Source organism: Protomyctophum parallelum (assembly GCF_964188405.1).
Source record: "Protomyctophum parallelum genome assembly, chromosome: 7".
Taxonomy (NCBI): Eukaryota; Metazoa; Chordata; class Actinopteri; order Myctophiformes; family Myctophidae; genus Protomyctophum; species Protomyctophum parallelum.
This window is the reverse complement of record NC_139705.1, coordinates 3,979,036-3,999,591: the sequence shown is the minus strand read 5'-3', so window position 1 is coordinate 3,999,591 and position 20,556 is coordinate 3,979,036. Positions and strand designations below refer to the sequence as shown.

General features: G+C 42.1%; 1 protein-coding gene across 3 annotated transcripts; it reads right to left on the bottom strand.

Annotated features, from left to right (window-relative positions):
• Positions 1 to 767: 767 nt before the first annotated feature.
• Positions 768 to 17,728, bottom strand: LOC310862214 (glutathione synthetase-like). Of its 3 annotated transcripts, none has more exons than XM_083769985.1 (13): positions 17,584 to 17,728; positions 15,479 to 15,624; positions 13,459 to 13,534; positions 12,054 to 12,193; positions 10,064 to 10,180; positions 9,159 to 9,239; positions 9,002 to 9,079; positions 7,280 to 7,349; positions 5,820 to 6,014; positions 4,146 to 4,227; positions 3,124 to 3,313; positions 1,087 to 1,165; positions 802 to 877 (listed from the first exon to the last, which is right to left on the bottom strand). In XM_083769985.1, the coding sequence occupies exons 1-13, from the start codon at positions 17,716 to 17,718 to the stop codon at positions 833 to 835; spliced, it is 1,434 nt and encodes a 477-aa protein (XP_083626111.1). In that variant the 5' UTR covers positions 17,719 to 17,728; the 3' UTR covers positions 802 to 832. The 3 variants fall into 3 exon arrangements, with proteins under 3 accessions (XP_083626109.1, XP_083626111.1, XP_083626110.1); XM_083769984.1 differs by lacking the exon at positions 802 to 877 and adding an exon at positions 921 to 933 and having other exon boundaries at positions 1,008 to 1,165; XM_083769983.1 differs by having other exon boundaries at positions 768 to 1,165.
• Between the last annotated feature and the right edge of the window lie 2,828 nt (positions 17,729 to 20,556).

Here is a 20,556-nt window from a genome sequence, read left to right as displayed (position 1 = left end):
GCTGTTCTGCTGTCATGAAAGTTTATAGTTAGAGAAATTCAAAGTCCAGCCGTCTGCTGTCCAGCCTCTCCCACCCCTCACATTGGGGAAAGTTCTGGGAGGAAAACAGAAACGGGGCGAGTAGTCTTGTTTACCTTCTAAACATGCTCTTGGTCACACTGTTAATTCTGTTATAGACGTGCTGAGGACTGGGCGTGTTACACAGACAGAAACTGACCAGACACGTCTGCGTATTCACCAGGTGGTACATTGTGTTGTTATTTCCTTGAAATCTGTATTGTATATGTTTATTGAGTGGTGTCAGTCTAATGTGAGACATGCCCATGACGTGCTGAGGATTGGGTGCGTTACACACAGACAGAAACTGACCAGATATGCGTCTGTGTATTTTACCAGATTAAACTGTCAACAAAGAGAGAGAAGTCGTCCGGAAACTTCATTATTCCACAACACGACGCAGATCACACGTTACACCACGTCATGTGTGAACGGCAACAGCCGAGACTTAACCAGGACCCGTTTTTCCGCAGAAAACTGTCATCATTTAGAAGATCTTTTTTTTTGCAGAATCCGGTCTCAGGTCTTTTAACCCATTTTGGGGCGGGAACCCCTTTTGGTGTTAGCATTACGTCATGCTTTAGCTATTGAAAAAAATAGCAGATCTACAAGCTCATAGCGCGCCACCGAGTGGCGCGCTACGAGCTTGTAGGTCTGCTATTTTTTTAAATAGGATTTAGGATTTTTTTTTTTTAGAATCTGATCTCAGGTCAAAATGCGTTAAAGAACCGCCATTCTTCTGTGCGGTATAATCTGATCTCAGGTCAGACGTTTTTCAAAAGAGAAGAGGATTGTCCAGCACGGCCACTCCGGTTAGAATCTGATCTCAGGTCAGACGTTTTTTTCAAAAGAGAAGAGGATTGTCCAGCACGGCCACTCCGGTTAGAATCTGATCTCAGGTCAGACGTTTTTTTCAAAAGAGAAGAGGATTGTCCAGCACGGCCATGCACTCCGGTTAGAATCTGATCTCAGGTCAGACGTTTTTCAAAAGAGAAGAGGATTGTCCAGCACGGCCACTCCGGCGGCCACGCCCCCATCAGCGTGTTCAGTGCTCTTTGTCCTCAGTAGATGTCCCACGCATTGGTTCATTACCATGTCTTTACCCTGCCTGCAAGCACACACACACACACACACACACACACACACACACACACAGCCACACACACACACACACACACACACACACACACACGGGACCCAAGAGCAATGCCAAAATGCATTTTAGCGTACATTTTCGAGTGGACACATACTGCAGTATTAGCCTGACTTGGCCAGCCCTCATAGTGTGCATTCACTAGAAGCTTCAGTGAATCCATGCTATGATGAGGCTGGCACTACAGTAAGAGGGGGGGGGGGGGGGGGGGGAGTCAGATATTTCGTGAAGCCACTGAGGAAATCGGGACTTCCTGAAAGTTCATATAATGGCCTGTTGTGGCGCTGTCATTGGGCCCAAAAAAACCCCATAGCCCCATGTATTTGGGCCCAACTTCACCTAGACTGTATTTCCTTAATAAACATGGTCATGAATACTTTCTGCTTCCAGTCACTAGTTTAAAGTCTCGTTTCTCATGTCATAATATTCTTTTTGGAAAATTATGGTCCCATTTATTTAAAAAAAATGACCATAAAGTCGTGTATGTTCTGAGGGACGTGGCTACCGTTACAGTCTATGATCGGGGAGCCACCCCCCGTTCGAGTCAAAATAAAAACCAACAAAGAAGAAGGGGGGGGAAGTCCCGCCTCGTTGTCTGGGCCAGCCAATGGGCCAGCTGGGCCAAAACGGATCTAGAAAGATGGAGATTTACAATTCAAGGACTGACTGGCTTCATCTTACGTCCATATCAGACCCGGAGAACGCTTTGTCCATATTTTTTCTATGATACCACACCATAGACAATCAATATTAGGCAACATTTTCCAAATTGCATCATGCTTTAAGTAGCATGTGACAATTGTCAAACTAGGGGGTTTTCATGATTCTGAATCCATTCCAAGCATTCGTTTTGCACGAAAAACACTCCTTGGCCTAAATTCTGCCATGTCCACTTGCCAAAATGTGCCCAAATGTGCTGACCTTGTCACATTTGTGATGACGGCTAGGGCTGTTTTTAGGCCAAGGAGTGTTTTTCGTGCAAAACTAATGCTTGGAATGGATCCAGAATCATGAAAAACCCCTAGTTTGACATGTCACAATTGTCACATGCTACTTAAAGCATGATGACATTTGGGAAATGTTGCCTTATATTGGTTGTCTATAGAGCGTTGCAGTCCCTCCCCAAACGAGTGGCCCAGGAAATGAATCCCAATGCATTTTCCCCATAGGCTTTTTTTATTATTTTTATTTAAAGACCTTTTAAGCGTCGTACGAAGCCAACTCTTGTCGTGACAAATCATGACAACAGACACAATATTTCGGGCCAAACAAAGAATTAGAAAGTAGAAAAAAAACGGCAGGTTACAACACTTCTTTTGTTGTTTTTCTTCTTTGTAATTATTTGTTTGTTCCAAAATATTGTGTGTGTTGTCATGATTTGTCACGACAAAGAGTTGGCTTCGCACGACGCTTAAAAAGGTCTTTAAATAAATAATTTAAGAAATGCCTATGGGGGAAAATGCATTGGGATTCATTTCCTGGGCCACTCGTTCTGAAAGGGGGAGGGACTGCGACGCTCTATGCCGGTGTGGTATACAAAAAAGGCCATAACTTATTTTTTTGATGTTTCAACTCTGTGGGCTAGTGCAAATCTCACGTATTTACATGTACATGAAGACATGAAGCAACTAAAGGAGACAAAAGTAATTCATTATTATTATACGACTACGTGTGTTTAACAGTAGAAACCGGAGAGAAAAACAAAACAAAAACGAGAGTAAGCAAATGTTTTGTCAATTCTGATAATGCACAAACCAGGGTTGGATGTCAATATAATTTTATATTGACCTTAAAGAGATTACATTAGATCAGCATGGAGATAAGATTACACTAAGACACAGAGATTGACAGTGAGATATAGTGGCAGACAAAGCAAAAGTGTGCAAAGATTGCATGTTGATGTTTTGAGATACCTAACATAAGCTCCGAACACTCCCAGCTCACTGACACAGCTGCTGAGCTCCAGGGGCGCGTCTCGCCTCAGGAGGTAGTTCTGCAAAGGCTTGGGTTGGATCTTATCCATCAGAATGTACGCCGTCCTCTCCGTGCTCTCCTTGACCACCTCCAGTACCTGGCACATCTCTGACCCATAGATGTTGTTACCTGAAAGAAAAGAGAAACCTTATTTGGCCTCGAACGAGAAAACTACACTACAGCGCTCGGGTGGCGCGCGCCCATAGGCTGGATTTACCCAAGATCAGATAAAAAAAAACCTGACAGTTTTCTGAAAAAGCTATATTTCCGTGTCAGTCGTTCTTCAATTTTTCAAAAATAGCAGACCTACAAGCTCGTAGCGCGCCACTCGGTGGCGCGCTACGAGCTTGTAGGTCTTCATTTTTCAATAGAGCACCGAAGTCCTGACGTAACTCGCTCATCCCTTCGATTCCCCCGGTTCGCGGAAGTAATTTCTCTATGGAGAATAACATGGGGTGATCTTAATATCGTCTACTATAAGCGTTGTGGTCCAAAAATAAACAAGCTTTCTCAGCGTTATTGTCAGGGAGGTGTCTCTGTATCGTTTGCAACAGTCAGTCACTCATATAATGATACAGTCTGCTTCTAGCGAAAATGTAACTAATTCAGCAGCAGTAGCATTAGCGTTTTCTCTCAGTCAGTTGATTCTTCATATCCATATGAGTGAAGCGGCCGGGATGACATGTTTATTTTTCAAACACAGTTGTTATATGAGGCGATCTAAAAATCGCCTCAATGGGGATTTCAATGCAACTAAACAAATACATGAACCTGGGGACTGACGCCCTCTACTGAAAGTGACGTCAGACTTCGGTGCTCTATAGCTAAAGCATAACATGATGCTAACATCAAAAGGGGTTCCCGCCCTGAAAATGTGTCTAGGCCGGGGGCCCTTGGGAGGGTAAATCCGGCCCTGCGACACACACACACACACACACACACACACACACACACAATGTACCTCCTCCTTCTCTCTGGGGTTTCAGGACAAACTGCTCTGGTTTAGATAAAGCCAATGCCACCGTTTGGTCCCCCTCTGGGCCCTGGGGGACAGAAACACATGATGGCGTCATGTGGGAACAGAAGAGAGACAGCGGAGCACATTGACGTAGAAGAAGCCTTTGAAGAAGAAGCAGCACAAACTTTGACTATACTGTTCAACATCTTTCCTCAGAATTGTCAACGGGGAATTAATAATACATGCAGTTATTCACGGTATTCACCAGAAGAATATTGAATGGTAAAAGGTGAATACAATGATATACAGTATCGTGTTTTAACCCATTCTGAACGGGCATCCATTTTGGTGTCGGCATCATGTTATGCTTTAGCTATTTAAAAATAGCAGATCTACAAGCTCGTATCGCGCCACCGAGTGGCGCGATATGAGCTTGTAGGTCTGCTATTTTTGAAAAATCGAAGAACGACTTGACATTTTTTAGAATCTGATCTCAGGTCAGAATGGGTTCATCAGACCAGTGTGTGTCCAGTGGAAACCTCGTATGAATCTGATCTCAGGTCAGAATGGGTTAAGGGGCCGTTTACAGACATCTGGATATCATGTGGTTGAAAAAAAACATTTTAACACATTTTGGACGGGAACCCCTTTTGGTGTTAGCATTACGTTATGCTTTAGCCATCGAAAAACAGCAGATCTACAAGCTCATAGCGCGCCACCGAGTGGCGCGCTACGAGCTTGTAGGTCTGCTATTTTTTGAAAAGTTGTGAAAATGTGGATGCAAATCTTTGAATATATATTTCAGAGTGAACATTTTAACTAAAATATTGGCTTCTGGGGGGGGGGGGGGTCTCTGGAACTCCATATTTTGAGATGGGGGGGTCCGTGGCCCAATAGAGATAATTCTGGGGGTCCTTGACATGAGAAAGGTTGAGCACCACTGACATTAGAAACATGGGTTTTTCAGAATTATTTTTTATGATTTAGAAGCCTTTTTTTTTCTGAACGGGCACCCATTTTGGTGTTAGCATCATGTCGTGCTTTAGCTATTTAAAAATAGCAGATCTACAAGCTCATATCGCGCCACCGAGTGGCGCGATACGGGCTTGTAGGTCTGCTATTTTTTGAAAAATCGAAGAACGACTGACATTTTTAAAATCTGATCTCAGGTCAGAATGGGTTCATCAGACCAGTGTGTGTCCAGTGGAAACCTCGTATGAATCTGATCTCAGGTCAGAATGGGTTAAGGGGCCGTTTACAGACATCTGGATATCATGTGGTTGAAAAAAAACATTTTAACACATTTTGGACGGGAACCCCTTTTGGTGTTAGCATTACGTTATGCTTTAGCTATCGAAAAACAGCAGATCTACAAGCTCATACGAGCTTGTAGGTCTGCTATTTTTTGAAAAGTTGTGAAAATGTGGACGCAAATCTTTGAATATATATTTCAGGGTCTCTGGAACTCCATATTTTGAGATGGGGGGGTCCGTGGCCCAATAGAGATAATTCTGGGGGTCCTTGACATGAGAAAGGTTGAGCACCACTGACATTAGAAACATGGGTTTTTCAGAATTATTTTTAGGATTTAGAAGCCTTTTTTTTTTGTAATCGACCAAAATGGGTTAAGAATGGATTCGAGCGTACTACCGACTCTGCCATTGGAGTCCCCCTCACCATGTCGAGTGTGTAAAGGCCGGTGAAGGTGTCTCTGATCTGTTCCACCACCTCGGGCTGCTCGGGGAAGAACCTCTCCAGGACTCCAGGTCTGGCGAGCTCCTGCTGGACCTTCTTGGTTCCGGCGAGGTGGGTACCGATGTCTGGACACTTCACAGCCAGAGAGCGCTCCATCAGCAGGCGAGCTTCCCAACTCTGCAAAAATAAAACGACGGCAAATACGATGATTCCTTTTGGTATAAACCTCGGGGTGTTTCTCATTGCATCTCGGGACAGGGGCTCAAAATCACTCTATTGGCACATAAAAAAAACATGAACAAGCAGATTATACCAATATGACATACACACACATATCTATATTTATTAAAAAAAAATCCATTTTTTTTTTATAAATTATGAAGATTTTATCTTAATTAGCTGGTTTAATTACAATTTATTTCATATGTATTTTGAATGCATCAAAAAGAAACATTTAAGAACTATTAACTACCATATATATATATATATATATATATATACACACACACACACACACACACATGTTTTTTGTGGGGTTTTTTTTTCATCTCGGTTCCTCAAGCCACTAAAGGTGACTCCACACCAAGCAAACTTGTTCAGACTAGTCAAAGACTGCTTAAAACTGTCAGATTGCAACAGACTAGCAGTTTTAATCAGCACAAAACCAGTCGCCCGGCGAAACATTATTTTTCCCCATGCAAAATTGCAAAAAGCAGCCTGCAGTGTTGCCAGTTCTGCTTATTATAAGCGACTTTGGGCTAGTTTTCCTGTAACATAGCTTAATATTCATAGTTGCCCGTTGCTTTAGTTTGGGCTCATTTCTGAAGTCTATAGTCTGAAGTCTTATTTGGGCTTTACTTGCTCTCATGATTCTTTTTGAAAATAGCGGATGTAATCGCCTAGGCTCAAGTGGTGAAACTGGTTGCTCATTTTGGGCTTGTTTTCATAGACCTGGTCGCTTGTTTCACTCACGGAATCTGGCAAGCTAGCTTTTCACGAAAACTGGAGCCTCTACCAATGCATCCCGCAAAACAAAACAAACATGTTTTTCACTAGCTTTGCTTTGGAGTTGATCAATTGGTATGACTATAAATTGAGAGTTGAGACATTGAGAATAATTATGTTATCTAGTTCACACTGCACGAGTAGTCAGCACTGAAACATGACGAGTCAGACAGTACCACTCTACAGTGGAGCATTTAGCCCCTTATCACTACAACACGGATAGAGTCGGCAACCGAGGGTCGCCAGCTGACCGAACATGTTCGGTTCTTTATCAAACGGGCTCCAGTTTGACGGCGGTCTCCTGCCGAACAAGCTGCGACGCAAAACATCGTGAACGAATCTGTGCAAAATGTGGAGTTGGCTTTAACAATCACTACTGTGCTCTCAGAATTCAATACTCAACAAACTTGTAATGAAAGACAAGACAGAAACTAGACCTGTTCAGATGTGTAGTTCTGAGGCATGTAACCATCCCTAAAATACACCACTGCAACCTCCTGGCCATCTCTGAAAAGAATGTAGAAATCTATGAGTGCAAATAGGAAAACGAAACCCCAAACTGTTAACCACATGAACGCCATTATACTTTGTTGACCGGGACTCCCCAGGGTTCGATACTTATTACTTACTCCCCTCCTTTTTTCCCCCCTCTACTCAAACATCTTTGCTGTACATCTACAAACTCACAGTGTTGCGGTGTGTTGAGGGCTTGAAGATCTGCTATTTTCATACATATTTATACACATTTTCAACATATAACATGCCCAGAATAGTGTTGCTAGGGGGGTTCAAGAGGTTAAGCAGTGTTTAAGACAACTTTAAACCCATTTTGGGGCGGGAACCCCTTTTGGTGTTAGCATTATGTTATGCTTTAGCTATTGAAAAATAGCAGATCTACAAGCTCATAGCGCGCCACCGAGTGGCGCGCTACGAGCTTGTAGGTCTGCTATTTTTGAAAAATCGAAGAACGACTGACATGGAAACATAGCTTTTTCAGAAAACTGTCAGGATGTAGAAGACATTTCTAGAATCTGATCTCAGGTCAGAATGGGTTAACAGAATGTTATTTTATAAAACTCTTGGCTTCTTGTCACCACGTAGCCCGTTTGACTAATTGACATTTTCATCGACACTAAAGGCATGAACAAAAAAATATCTAAAGCTCAAGAGCTTGTTTCCATTGTGGCACTTTGAGTGTTAAGTGTGTTGAAAAAGTTAAAGAACAGTTGAGAACAACTTTTCTGAATTGTGACGTTTTGGGTGCATGCACGAGACCATCCCTAGGCTTACCCACCTCTCACTTCTCCAGCCATCAGTGCTCAGTGCCAAGCACGAAGGCATCGAGTATAGCATTTTTATATTCTTTGGTATGACTTGGGATTGAAATTTAATCTGAACCTCGCAAATCTCAGGGGCGGACACGTTATAACCACAATGCCACTGGCCACTATCCCCTCAAAGCCTGCAGCAATTTCCGACTGACTCACTATCACTCCTGTAAGCTCGCTAAGAGCCACACGCCTTGTGCATGTAGCATATAGTGTTTCATATACCATCACACACACTTGTCCACCATCCTATCTCCACCCAAAAGCTTGCCGCTTTGAAAATTGTGGAAAAGGCAGATGCGTTTCGTCCAACTTTAATTGTGTCTTATCGCTTTGCCCCATATTTATTAACCCATTCTGACCGGGCACCCATTTTGGTGTCGGCGTCATGTCATGCTTTAGCTATTGAAAAATAGCAGATCTACAAGCTCGTAGCGCGCCACTCGGTGGCGCGCTAAGAGCTTGTAGGTCTGCTATTTTAGAAAAATCGAAGAACGACTGACATTTTTAGAATCTGATCTCAGGTCAGAATGGGTTAATCAGACCAGTGTGTGTCCAGTGGAAACCTCGTATGAATCGGATCTCAGGTCAGAATGGGTTAAGATCATTTTTAACCCATTCTGGACGGGAACCCCTTTTGGTGTTTTAACTAAGCATTATGTTATACTTTAGCTATTGAAAAATAGGTCGGCTATTTTTGAAAAATCGTGAAAATGTGACACAAATCTTTGAATATATATATATTCTTTCAGAAGATTTTTTTTTATTTATTTCGACGTCAGGCCTAAATGGGTCAAGAAAGAATCATTTTGTTTGACAAACCCTACTTACACGAATAGTCTCTTTTCCTGGTCGAGGGACGTCGTCATAGAGACATTTTCAAAACGTCTTCGAATTGTAGTAATATTTCTGAAACGGGAATAAAAAATACGATTTGTAATATAGTTCCTTTTGTACAACGTAAGGGCAGTTCGTAAACGGGACGTACCTTTTCCACAGCTCATCCTCAACGTATCGATGGTCAAAGATATTTCTTTGGACCTCCTCAACCAAGAACATGACAACTGCTCTGGAAGAAGAACGGTTTGTTCAAGTCAAAAATGGCGTAAAAGGCACTCTGTTTTTCAACACAAACATTTAAATTAGGTCTGTGCCGACACACAGCATACTGTATGTCTTCCTGAAATATTGTTTGTCCAACAGGTGGTGCTGAAGGCATAAAAGATGACTGAACTAATCCAACTTTGGCGCAACAAGAAAAATGCAACAAAATAACAGTTCCATAGTACTACAATACAATTGTATAAATGTAAGGTGTCCTTATGAGACACTGTGACCATGGATCATTGTGGGTGCTAATCTGATAATGTTGAATTCCAAGGACAAGGGATGGCCAATATCACCATTATTTTAAACCTTTTGCCTCTGTTACGATTCATTTATTTTTTGCTGTGTGAAAATAGACCTCGCAAGCTTGCAATGCGATGCGTGATGCATTGTGAGCTTGTAGATCGGTTAACTATTATTTTCACATCAGACTAATCAACTTAGTTAAGTAGACTATAAAAGCATATCCTGATGCATTATTTGAATAACCTACATGAGCAAGCGCATGTTGGTTGGTTAGTTATAGGTTTTAACCCGTTTTGGTGTTAGCATCATGTTACACTTTAGCCATTGAAAAATAGCAGATCTACAAGCTCGTAGCGCGCCACCGAGTGGCGCGCTACGAGCTTGTAGGTCTGCTATTTTTGAAAAATCGAAGAACGACCGACACAGAAACATAGGTTTTTCAGGAAACTGTCAGGATTCAGAAGACATCTTTAGAATCTGATCTCAGGTCAGAATGGTGTTAAATATCAAGTTTCTGCAGGTTTTCACTTCAGCCTATACCTCTCTGATCCATAGAGCTCCCAGGCCTTGGCCAGACCCATGGCCAGACCTGCTGCTGGATTGTTGTCTAAAACGCGCCGGCTCTCCTCATGTCGACCGGCCACTCTAAGGACGTGCCTGAGAGCATATACGAGCAGCACATGGAAGAGATAAAGAAGGAACCGTTACCTAGCCTCATCAATTGAATATAGATATTCTGCTGACGCAAACCTCCTCGACGTGCCCAAAACCAAACTCCGTACGTGGGGTGACAGAGCTTTCAGCCTTTGCTGCCCCATAACCCTGTGGAATGCCCTCCCTAAGAGGCACTCAGAGATGCCCCCCACCACCCTCCAAACTTTCAAAACCACCCTCAAAACCCACCTCTTCAAAATATTGCCTTCCCTAGCTAAGCCTTTTCACTGTCTTTTAATTAATGTTCTTTAGCTTTTAGTGTTTTTTTCCCCTTTTTTCTAATAAAGTTGTTTTTATTTGTCGTTACCTCTGTAAAGCCCCCCCCCCCCCGTGTAAAGCGTCTTTGGGCACTCAGAAAAGCGCTATATAAGTTTGAGATATTATTCATATTATTATTGTTATTGTTAGAATATGTACGTAACTTCAGGATACCACTGATATGGTTTACTGTACTGTTCAGATGTTTTCCATTTTTCAATTTTTATTTTATAGTATGCGGTGTCACTGGGCAGTATGCGTGGGAGGGTTGAGGGGTTTCTTTCTCTTTTTGTCCTTGTATTGTATTGTATTTTTTTTCTTTCTATAAAAGATTTTTTTTATTCATATCATAATGTATGTGTAACAATTTATAATCTGTTCTCAATAAAAACCTATTAAAAAAAAAAATATGTATGTAACGTGAACAATTCGATAACCCTTATAGTAAGGGCATTTTATCAGGTATTTGACCAATCTGGGAACTAAATCGTTACCAAGAAATTTCTTCACCAATGTGTTTCTAAAGGTGTCTAATAACATGTACTAAAAGTTTGAAATTCAACTCCCGGGGGAAATTGAGTTATTAGCATAACATGTGACCATACCCATGACATCCTATATAAAGAAAAAAAGTCAAAATGTCATCATTCTTTCAGTAGCATGTGACATATGAAACTAGGGGGGTTTTCATGATTCTGAATCCATTCCAAGCATTAGTTTTGCACAAAAAACACTCCTTGGGAGGAAAACGGCCATAGCCGTCATCACAAACGTGATGAGGTCAGCACATTTGGTCAAGTGGATATGGCCTAATTTAGCCCAAGGAGTGTTTTTTTGTGCAAAACCAATGCTTGGAATGGATTCAGAATCATGAAAAACCCCTAGTTTCATATGTCGCGCTGTAATTGGCTAGTTGAAAGTCTAGGGATATTATCTAGACGGAACAGGAAGGGATGGCTGGGGTTTAACTGGCTGTTGCAAACAGCAACGTGAGGATAGTTACCATACAATTTAATATTTCACCCTTAGGTTCTTAGCTTACATAATGATTCATGATGACTTATTTATTTTTATGTATATGACGACGTATTACCATGTTTTTGTTCTTGCTTACTGTTCTTGCTTAAGTCGCGCTGGATTAGGTGTGTCTGCCAAAAGCCTAAATTGTAAATTGTAATTCTAAAACTTGTAAAAGAAGGGAAATGGGTTGGGGGGAAAAAAATCTAATACAATTGGTTGACATTCTGGGCGGGAACCCCTTTTGGTGTTTTAACTAAGCATTATGTCATACTTTAGCTATTGGAAAATAGCAGATCTACAAGCTCGTAGCGCGCCACCGAGTGGCGCGCTACGAGCTTGTAGGTCTGCTATTTATTTATTTTTAAATCCTGAAAATGCGGCACGAATCTTTGAAAATATATTCTTTCAGAGCGAACGTTTTGATTTATTTATTATACATCTAGCTTTAAATAGGTCTTATTGACTATTTACATTGACTCGAGTGATAAAGCCAAAGTGCCAAAAACTTGCCAGTCAGGCATACTGACGGACGTCTTACCGATGGACCTCTGGAGTCCTCGAGGAGAGACCGCCGAAACTCGCAGCGATCGTGTTGATCTCAATTTGCTTCAGAGATGAAGTCCCGTCTTCGTCCTGATCCAGCATGTAGTCCGAGCGATTCAGACCCAAGACGATGGACTGGGTGAGGAACACAAGCGCCCAAATAGAGGAATGAGCCAATGTTAAGAATGACAGCTATAGGCCTGAGCAAAGATTTGAGTTGAAAACGTTCGCTCTGAAAGAATATACATATTCAAAACATTTGGGCCACATTTTCAACGATTTTTCAAAAATAGCAGATCTACAAGCTCGTAGCGCGCCACTCGCTAAACAGAATCCAGGTCTGGTGAGTCGCGGGGGGGGGGGGGGGGGCGTGTGCACGAAACAAGCACGCGCACAACAGATTCACGGGGACCGCGCTCAACGAAAATACGCTCGTGTCGTCGCGCCGCGACTTCTCCGCGCAAAAACCCCCCCGCAGGTCTCATTGAAAATTAACTATAGGCGCGTTCATTATCGCTTCACGTTTGAAAGGCTCCTTTATGCCAACGGGTATATGAGGAGAGACACCTCCTAATTCTCTGGATCCCGCGAGTCCCTAGACACATCTGAGCAGGTCCCTGAACTTGTGGCAATTTCTTATGGGGTTTTTTATGGGTTTTTTTTTTGCTGCTTTCGCGTTTATTTTATAGAGGGACAGACAGTAGGCTGACAGGAAATGGGGGAGAGAGATGGGGGAGTGACATGCAATAAAGGCCGTCGGGAACGGGAGTCGAACCCGAAGTCGAATGAAGTTGAAAAGGGGCAGAATTTCGCAGAAAGGGCTTCTGACTTCTTACATTCTCGCGAATGACGGACCCGGTCAACAAAAAAAGAAAAGTTGGACGGTCGTGACCACAAGCAGCCAGCCAGGTAACGATAAATAAAACGACCCCACTGCAAGACGGTGCCTGGCGCTGGAAGGGGGGTGCGGAGGGAATCCTTTGACATGTCTATCAGAGCGTTGCAGATTGCACAGCGAGTGAGTTGACAGATAGAAACATGACGAGACAGCGAAACGTATTGTAGTTTTACTTTCACCAAGAAGGGACTCCCACACTCTGTCTTCAAATGCAGTGAAATAGTTTATTCGGGAACCAGCAACGTTTTGGCCTAAACGGCCTTCACAAGGCCATCTTTATGATGAAGATATCTACGATAAAGATAGTCTGATGAAAGAGGTATGAGCCGTAACGTTGCTGGTTCCCTAATAAAAGTATTTCACTGCATTTGACGGAAGTGTGCGGGAATCCCTTCTTTTTCAGTACGTCGGGTACTTGGCTGCCCTTCTCCTAAGCACCCTGTACTGTAGGTGTGCAAAAGCCTTGCTTTTTCTTACTGGGAGATTATTTATTTTTACATACCTGAGACCTTCCTTCTTTCTGGATTTGTTTGTGGATATTGAATAATCTTCTGGTAAATTCATCGACTGCAATGGTGCTATGAAAACACAAAGTGGCATGCATGTATCTAAACAATATTCTTATTAACCCATTTTGACCTGAGATCAGATTCAAAAAATGTCTTCTACATCCTGACAGTTTTCTGAAAAAGCTATGTTTCTACGTCAGTCGTTCTTCGATTTTTCAAAGATAGCAGACCTACAAGCTAGTGGCACGCTATGAGCTTGTAGATCTGCTATTTTTCAATAGCTAAAGTGTGACATGATGCCAACACCAAAATGGGTTAAACCATTTAGACCTGAGCCTGATTCTACAAATGTCTTCTAAATCTATATCTATATCAGCGGTGCTCATACTTTTTCATGACATGGATATTTTTGTTAAAAGATGTTTGCTTAAAGATGTATATATAGCCTATATATTCAAAGATTTGCACACGTTTTCACTATTTTTCAAAAACAAAAACAGTTGTAAGCTAAACAGTTGAATAGCCAAAAAATGGTTAAAATCATTGTGACACTATATTAACTCATCTAAAATGTTGTGTTAAGCTGCTCATTCTAAAAGTAGCTAGAAAGTTGAGAGACACATTGACTTTTCACTCAAAGCGTAAATTGACCTTTACATTGCAGCCGGTTAGTAAATCACTCACAGAATAACACTTAGGCACGCGAGTCTTTTCTGCACGATCCGGTTCAGCCCGGAACTGTTTTAAACGTTTATTTTCTCGTTCTCTAACCGTAGAAGAGGAAAATATAGAACTTGAAGAGATAAGACTAAACTGCATTATGAGCTGTGCTGTGGACTTCATGGACGGACTTTTGATGCCGTTTCACTGTTACGTGGCGTATCATTTTTGGATTCTGGATTCACAGACACCGTTAACCCATTCTGACCTGAGATCAGATTCATACGAGGTTTCCACTGGACACACACTGGTCTGATTAAACCCATTCTGAGCTGAGATCAGATTAAAAAAATCGTTCTTCGATCTTTAAAAAAAATAGCAGACCTACAAGCTCGTAGCGCGCCACTCGGTGGCGCGCTATGAGCTTGTAGATCTGCTATTTTTCAATAGCTAAAGCATAACATGATGGATTAAGAATGGATTAAGGAATGTTTCATAAACTAAATCCCCGTGAGAGTCAAAGACAACACAAAACAAAATAAAGTTTAGGTTGTCGTTAGAGAAAGTAAAAGATGAGCGTTAATTATTTTCTCACAGGATCTACTGAATATGAAGGGGGTGACAAACTGACATGTTGAGCCATAGAACACATCATGGCAGCCCTATAGTACCCCCCCCCCCCCCCCCCCCCCCCCTTCACATGTATTCAGTAGATCCTGTGATCTTTTGTGGTCAGATGTAATTTCCTGGGGTCTAGTAGGACTATAATAAATAATAAATCGCTATAAAAGTGTAAAAAAAGAAATACATATTTAGCCCCATGTTCGAATGCCCCCACCCCCCTGTCAAATATAGCTAAAAATCGCTAAAACGAAAGAAAGCAGCAAATAAATAAAATAATAATAACACTCATCTTTTTACTTTCTCTAGTAACAACCTAAAACATGAACCTTGGTTGAAAAAAAAACTAAAGTTGTCCTTTAAGTTTTTGTTTTTTTTTGTTACGTAGCGAATCTTTTTCTCTTTTCCAACCAATAATGACACACTCAAAAATGTGGGGATTCCCACGGGTCGGTTTACCCATTCTGACCGGGCACCCATTTTGGTGTCAGCATCATGTTATGCTTTAGCTATTTAAAAATATCAGATCTACAAGCTCGTAGCGCGCCACCGAGTGGCGCGCTACGAGCTTGTAGGTCTGCTATTTTTGAAAAAAATCGAAGAACGACTGACATTTTTTTTAATCTGATCTCAGGTCAGAATGGGTTATAATCAGACCAGTGTGTGTCCGGCGGAAACCTCGTGTGAATCTGATCTCAGGTCAGAATGGGTTCAAGGGGCTAAAACATGTACCTGGCGAGAGCCTCTTCCAGAAAGCCTGAGTCCTGACTGATTTTGTCCACCAGTACGTTGAAGTGAGTCTGCACTGCCAGAGCCTGCAGGAACACAGCTTTGGGTACCGGGGAAGGGAAGAGCGTGAACGGAGCGTAAGTCACCACCTGCAAAAGATTCAAGATTCAACAACTCGAAATGGAACTGAACAGGAGTATGCAAAAACAAAGTTATTCCTCTGAACTTTTTAGTAAACACAGCCACCAGGACACATGTGCCCCGTGCCAGATACTCTTTACAAAAGCCCGTCTCTCAAAAGAGACAAATTCCTAGCATTACTTTGCATTAAAACACGCCTGTTTGAGCAGGAACCGGCTGAACAGCTCAATTGGTCTCTTCTATTGATCCTATTCCACTGCATGGTTGGTTAGTTGGTTACTCACTGGCTCTGTGGCACTACAATTACAAATGTAAGCATTAATCCATTCTGACCTGAGATCAGATTCATAACGAGGTTTCCACTGGACACACACTGGTCTGATGAACCCATTCTGACCTGAGATCAGATTCTACAAATGTCAGTCGTTCTTCGATTTAAAAAAAAATAGCAGACCTACAAGCTCGTATCGCGCCACTCGGTGGCGCGATATGAGCTTGTAGATCTGCTATTTTTAAATAGCTAAAGCATAACATGATGCTGACACCAAAATGGGTGCCCGGTCAGAATGGGTTAAAAGGAGAATTCCATGCTAGAAGGCTTTCTCACCTTTATTTGTAGTTGTTACGTCCCCACCAAAGAGGTCCAGGTGTTATCTTGTGCAAAAGTGCATTATTGGCCATTTCCCCTACCATAAGCCCTTATGTTGGGTTGGGTTTCTGTGCTAATTCGCATATTTCCATCGAAATAAGTAGTAAAGTGTGCCGCTTGGGATAATATTTACATTATGAAGAGAGGATATATACAATTATAAATAAATAAAAATGAGTGATGGAAATAAGCGAATTATCACAACACCCCATAGCCCCATTCAATTAAATTTATGGTAGGGGAAATAGCCAATAATGCGCTTTTGCACAAAATAACACATGGACCTCTTTGGTGGGGACGTAACGACTACAAATAAAAAAGGTAAGAAAGCCTTCTAGTATGGAATTCTCCTTTAACCCATTCTGACCTGAGATCAGATTCATACGAGGTTTCCACTGGACACACACTGGTCTGATTAACCCATTCTGACCTGAGATCAGATTCTAAAAATGTCAGTCGCTCTTCGATTTTTCAAAAATAGCAGACCTACAAGCTCGTAGCGCGCCACTCGGTGGCGCGCTATGAGCTTGTAGGTCTGCTATTTTTCAATAGCTAAAGCATAACATGATGCCAACACCAAAATGGGTGCCCGGTCAGAATGGGTTAAGAGATGTTCTCATCCACAAAGTACAGTTACATTATCTGGTAAATACACTTACAGCCATTTTGTTTCTGCGGAATGTAAAACCAATCTAACCAGCAGCAAACCTGGTCTTTTTGAGCCACTATGTCAGTAAACAACCACAGCCAATTGCCATGTAGTCCTGCACATTGTCAACGGGGTTGCACCAACATTTAGCCACGTTTGTATTATACCGACTAAATGTCAGTATGAGCCGAGAAAATGTTTGGCCAGTGTGAGCAATGAGCATAGCATAGGGCAACCACATGCTGTGTGTCACCCATTCTGACCTGAGATCAGATTCTAAAAATGTCTTCTACATCCTGACAGTTTTCTGAAAAAGCTATGTTTCCATGTCAGTCGTTCTTCGATTTTTCAAAAATAGCAGAGTAAGCAGACCTACAAGCTCGTAGCACGCCACCGTAGATCTGCTATTTTTCAATAGCTAAAACATAACATAATGCTAACCCCAAAATGGGTTAATAAATAATGCTATTACTAATAGTTATAATGCTACTGGGCTTGCAGCATGGTGGTGATCATAGAGGTGAGATGTGTGCAATGGTAACTGCTACAACTGGTTCAATTTGTAAAATCTCATAGTTAATTGAACATACTAAACAGAACATGGGCCCGTTGCTGAAAGATGCCAGTGTGTCTGTTGCGTGAGAGAGAGAGAGTGCCTCCATTTCTCACCTCCGATGAGTTGGGGTGCTCTTTGGTGCGCATTAAGACTCCGTGGAGAAGGGCCGCATCTTTTGCAACCGTCTCTAAATCTTTGATCAGTTCGGTGTCCACCAACACCTCCTCTGGTATCCCGTTGGCAGACATTGTTGTTATTCACCTGTCGGGAAGATATGAGGGACTAAATCAATATGTTGTTCCCTGAATAACTGATATTCCGTGTATTAGTGGTTATCAAAGCTTTTTGGTTTCCAACCATCAATCGTTTTTGCTGGATTCCACCGGGAACCCAAAGAGCCCCAGAACCACTGCCATACATTGTATCATCAATTGGTATGTATTCTACAACCACCCCACGTTTTAACCAGGGGGGGGGCAGTCAGACAGATATTCTGTGAAGCCACTGAGGAAATCGGGATTTCCTGAAAGTTCATATAATGGCCTGTTGTGGCGCTGTCATTGGGCCCAGAAAAACCCATAGCCCCATAGAAGTCCATGTATTTGGGCCCAACTTCACCTAGACTGTATTACCTTAATAAACATGGTCATGAATACTTTCTGCTTCCAGTCACTAGTTTAAAGTCTCATTTCTCATGTCATAATATTCTTTTTGGAAAATTATGGTCCCATTAATTAAAACAATGACCATAAAGTCGCGTATGTTCTGAGGGGCGTGGCTACCGTTACAGTCGGAGAAGAAGGGGGGAAGTCCCGCCTCGTTGTCTGGGCCAGCCAATGGCCAGCTGGGCCAAAACGGATCTAGAAAGATGGCGACTTACAATACAAGGACTGACAGGCTTCATTTTACGTTCATGTTAGACCCGGAGAACGCTTTGTCCATATTTTTTACAGTCTATGGTTTTAACTCCGGTGTGTGCTACAACAAGCAACTTGTTGTTATTACGCCATCTGCCTCTAAGTTGCAAAACCCTTACTTTTGAGCTGAGGTCAGATTCTATAAATGTCTTCCACATCCTGGGTTTTCTGAAAAAGCTATGTTTCCGTGTCAGTCGTTCTTCGATCTTTCAAAAAATAGCAGACCTACAAGCTCGTAGCGCGTCACTCGGTGGCGCGCTATGAGCTTGTAGATCTGCTATTTTTCAATAGCTAAAGCGTAACATAATTGCCAACACCAAAAGGGGTTCCGGGCTCATTACATTTTGATTGATTGAACACTTTATTAACGGTTTGCAAATACAGTGGTAAGATTTTACAAAAATGCTATTAAAAAGGATAAACCCCCTATCTCATTGTGGTCCTGTATAACTATAAGTGTAAACATCAAAGTCTTATGATCTGATGGTATCATGAATATGGGGTAAACTCACCAATATTGCACCTCTCTATGGCAGGGATTCTATGGCAGTTCAGGGGTGTCTTGAGGAATACTTTGATAATATTTGGAATTCATCAATGTCACTTCAGTTTAACCACCCTCTACACTAGACCCGAGTTAAACTGTACGTTATTATTAACGGTGCGTTATTTTGCAGCCTACAGTGCACCAAGTCTCTTCACCCAACATAGCAGATCTACAAGCTCACAACGTGACACGTTCTGATTCTCTGAACTCGTCGTCATGTAGATTGGCTACTTTTGGTGAATGCCCGCCTACAAGTTATTTTCAGTCTGTCCTAATGGAAACAAATACTCTCTACAGTTTTCCTCATGACATAGCCTACTGTATCTTCGGGGGAAAGATTTACATATTTGCGTACAGCGTAAGGTCAATGTGACAAATGAAATGGTGCTCTAAAGTAACAATGTAATTCAGGGGTGACTTGAGCCAAAAAGGTTTGAGAACTTGAAGTGAACCGCCGCTCTATGGACACAGAGGAGGATAATCCTCTGTGTCCATAGACATAGTCATAGTCATAGTCTCTTTCAAGACTTGTTTCAAAACATGTTATGAGCAAATTCCTTGTCAATAAACTCAGTTCAGCCAATGCTCTAGATTAGAACGCATGCTGGACTAATTGCCTCCTGTCAGTGGAGAGTGTTGCAACTAACAGGTGCAGATATTTGCTTGAAGGTCAGCTATTGACGTCATAGGCCTATACTACAGTACTAGTATATGACAACTATTTGAAAGTTCTGGCAGAAAACGTAGGCCCTAATATTTGCCACTTTTCCACGAGATCGGGTGAGCACTGAGCACTGCAGCACAGGAACTACAAATTCGAATTAAAATGCATGCATGTGTTCTACTCATAGACTGTAGGTTCTACTATAGCCATGATGGACCCATGGTTCTACTTCTTCACACACTTATGACAGTCATGTTTCAGGGTTAGTGTATATGGCCGTAATATAATAACACCGGTATGTAATAATATGCCACCCACATTATTATGCTAGGTTGCAGCAGTGCAGTACATTAAATAAGAGAGGGCGTGTTCACATCCCACTACTAATGTCAGTAGTAAATAATTAAACTTACGTCCGTGTCCCTCTCACACACACCACGCACAAAGCCACACACACACACACACACACACACACACACGGACGGACTGGTAACAGGATTCATAAGTAAAGGCAAAGCCCCGGTGTGTGTGCATTGCAACTGTGCACACTCTTTTCTCCGTCGCTAGCTAGTAAATGAGTTTGTTCAAACGGTCGGGTTTCCTTCTGATCGCCACGAATCACGATATTCCTGTGTGGACACAATGTGTCAAAAAATGATCAAAAGAGTAAAATCTTCCTTACCTGGATGGATTTTAAACCCCACACGACACACGAACGAGTTTTACAGTTGACCTGTGCTGAAGCCGACCACATGACCAACTACTGTAGAATACAGTCCTCCTATTGGCCAACTGCTAGCCACCACCTCGCCATGGTCGTGTCGAATCTCCACTGTACCAGTAGATGGCAACGAATAGCACGAAACCAGTGTTAATTTTGTTGACTTACTAAGACCAGTTTTATATTTAGTCGACTAAAGACTAGACTAAGAAGACTAAACCATTTCAGAATACTATT

What these genes read in the sequence shown, in the direction of transcription:
- LOC310862214 (XM_083769983.1), bottom strand. Translation starts at nt 17,718, where the DNA reads ATGTCTGCCAACGGGATACCAGAGGAGGTGTTGGTGGACACCGAACTG. An exon ending in AGGACTCCAGAGGTCCATCG is followed by an intron (nt 10,181 to 12,053) that starts GTAAGACGTCCG and finishes ATATGCTCTCAG; the next exon opens with GCACGTCCTTAGAGTGGCCG. An exon ending in GTGTTCGGAGCTTATGTTAG is followed by an intron (nt 1,166 to 3,123) that starts GTATCTCAAAAC and finishes GTGTGCTTGCAG; the next exon opens with GCAGGGTAAAGACATGGTAA.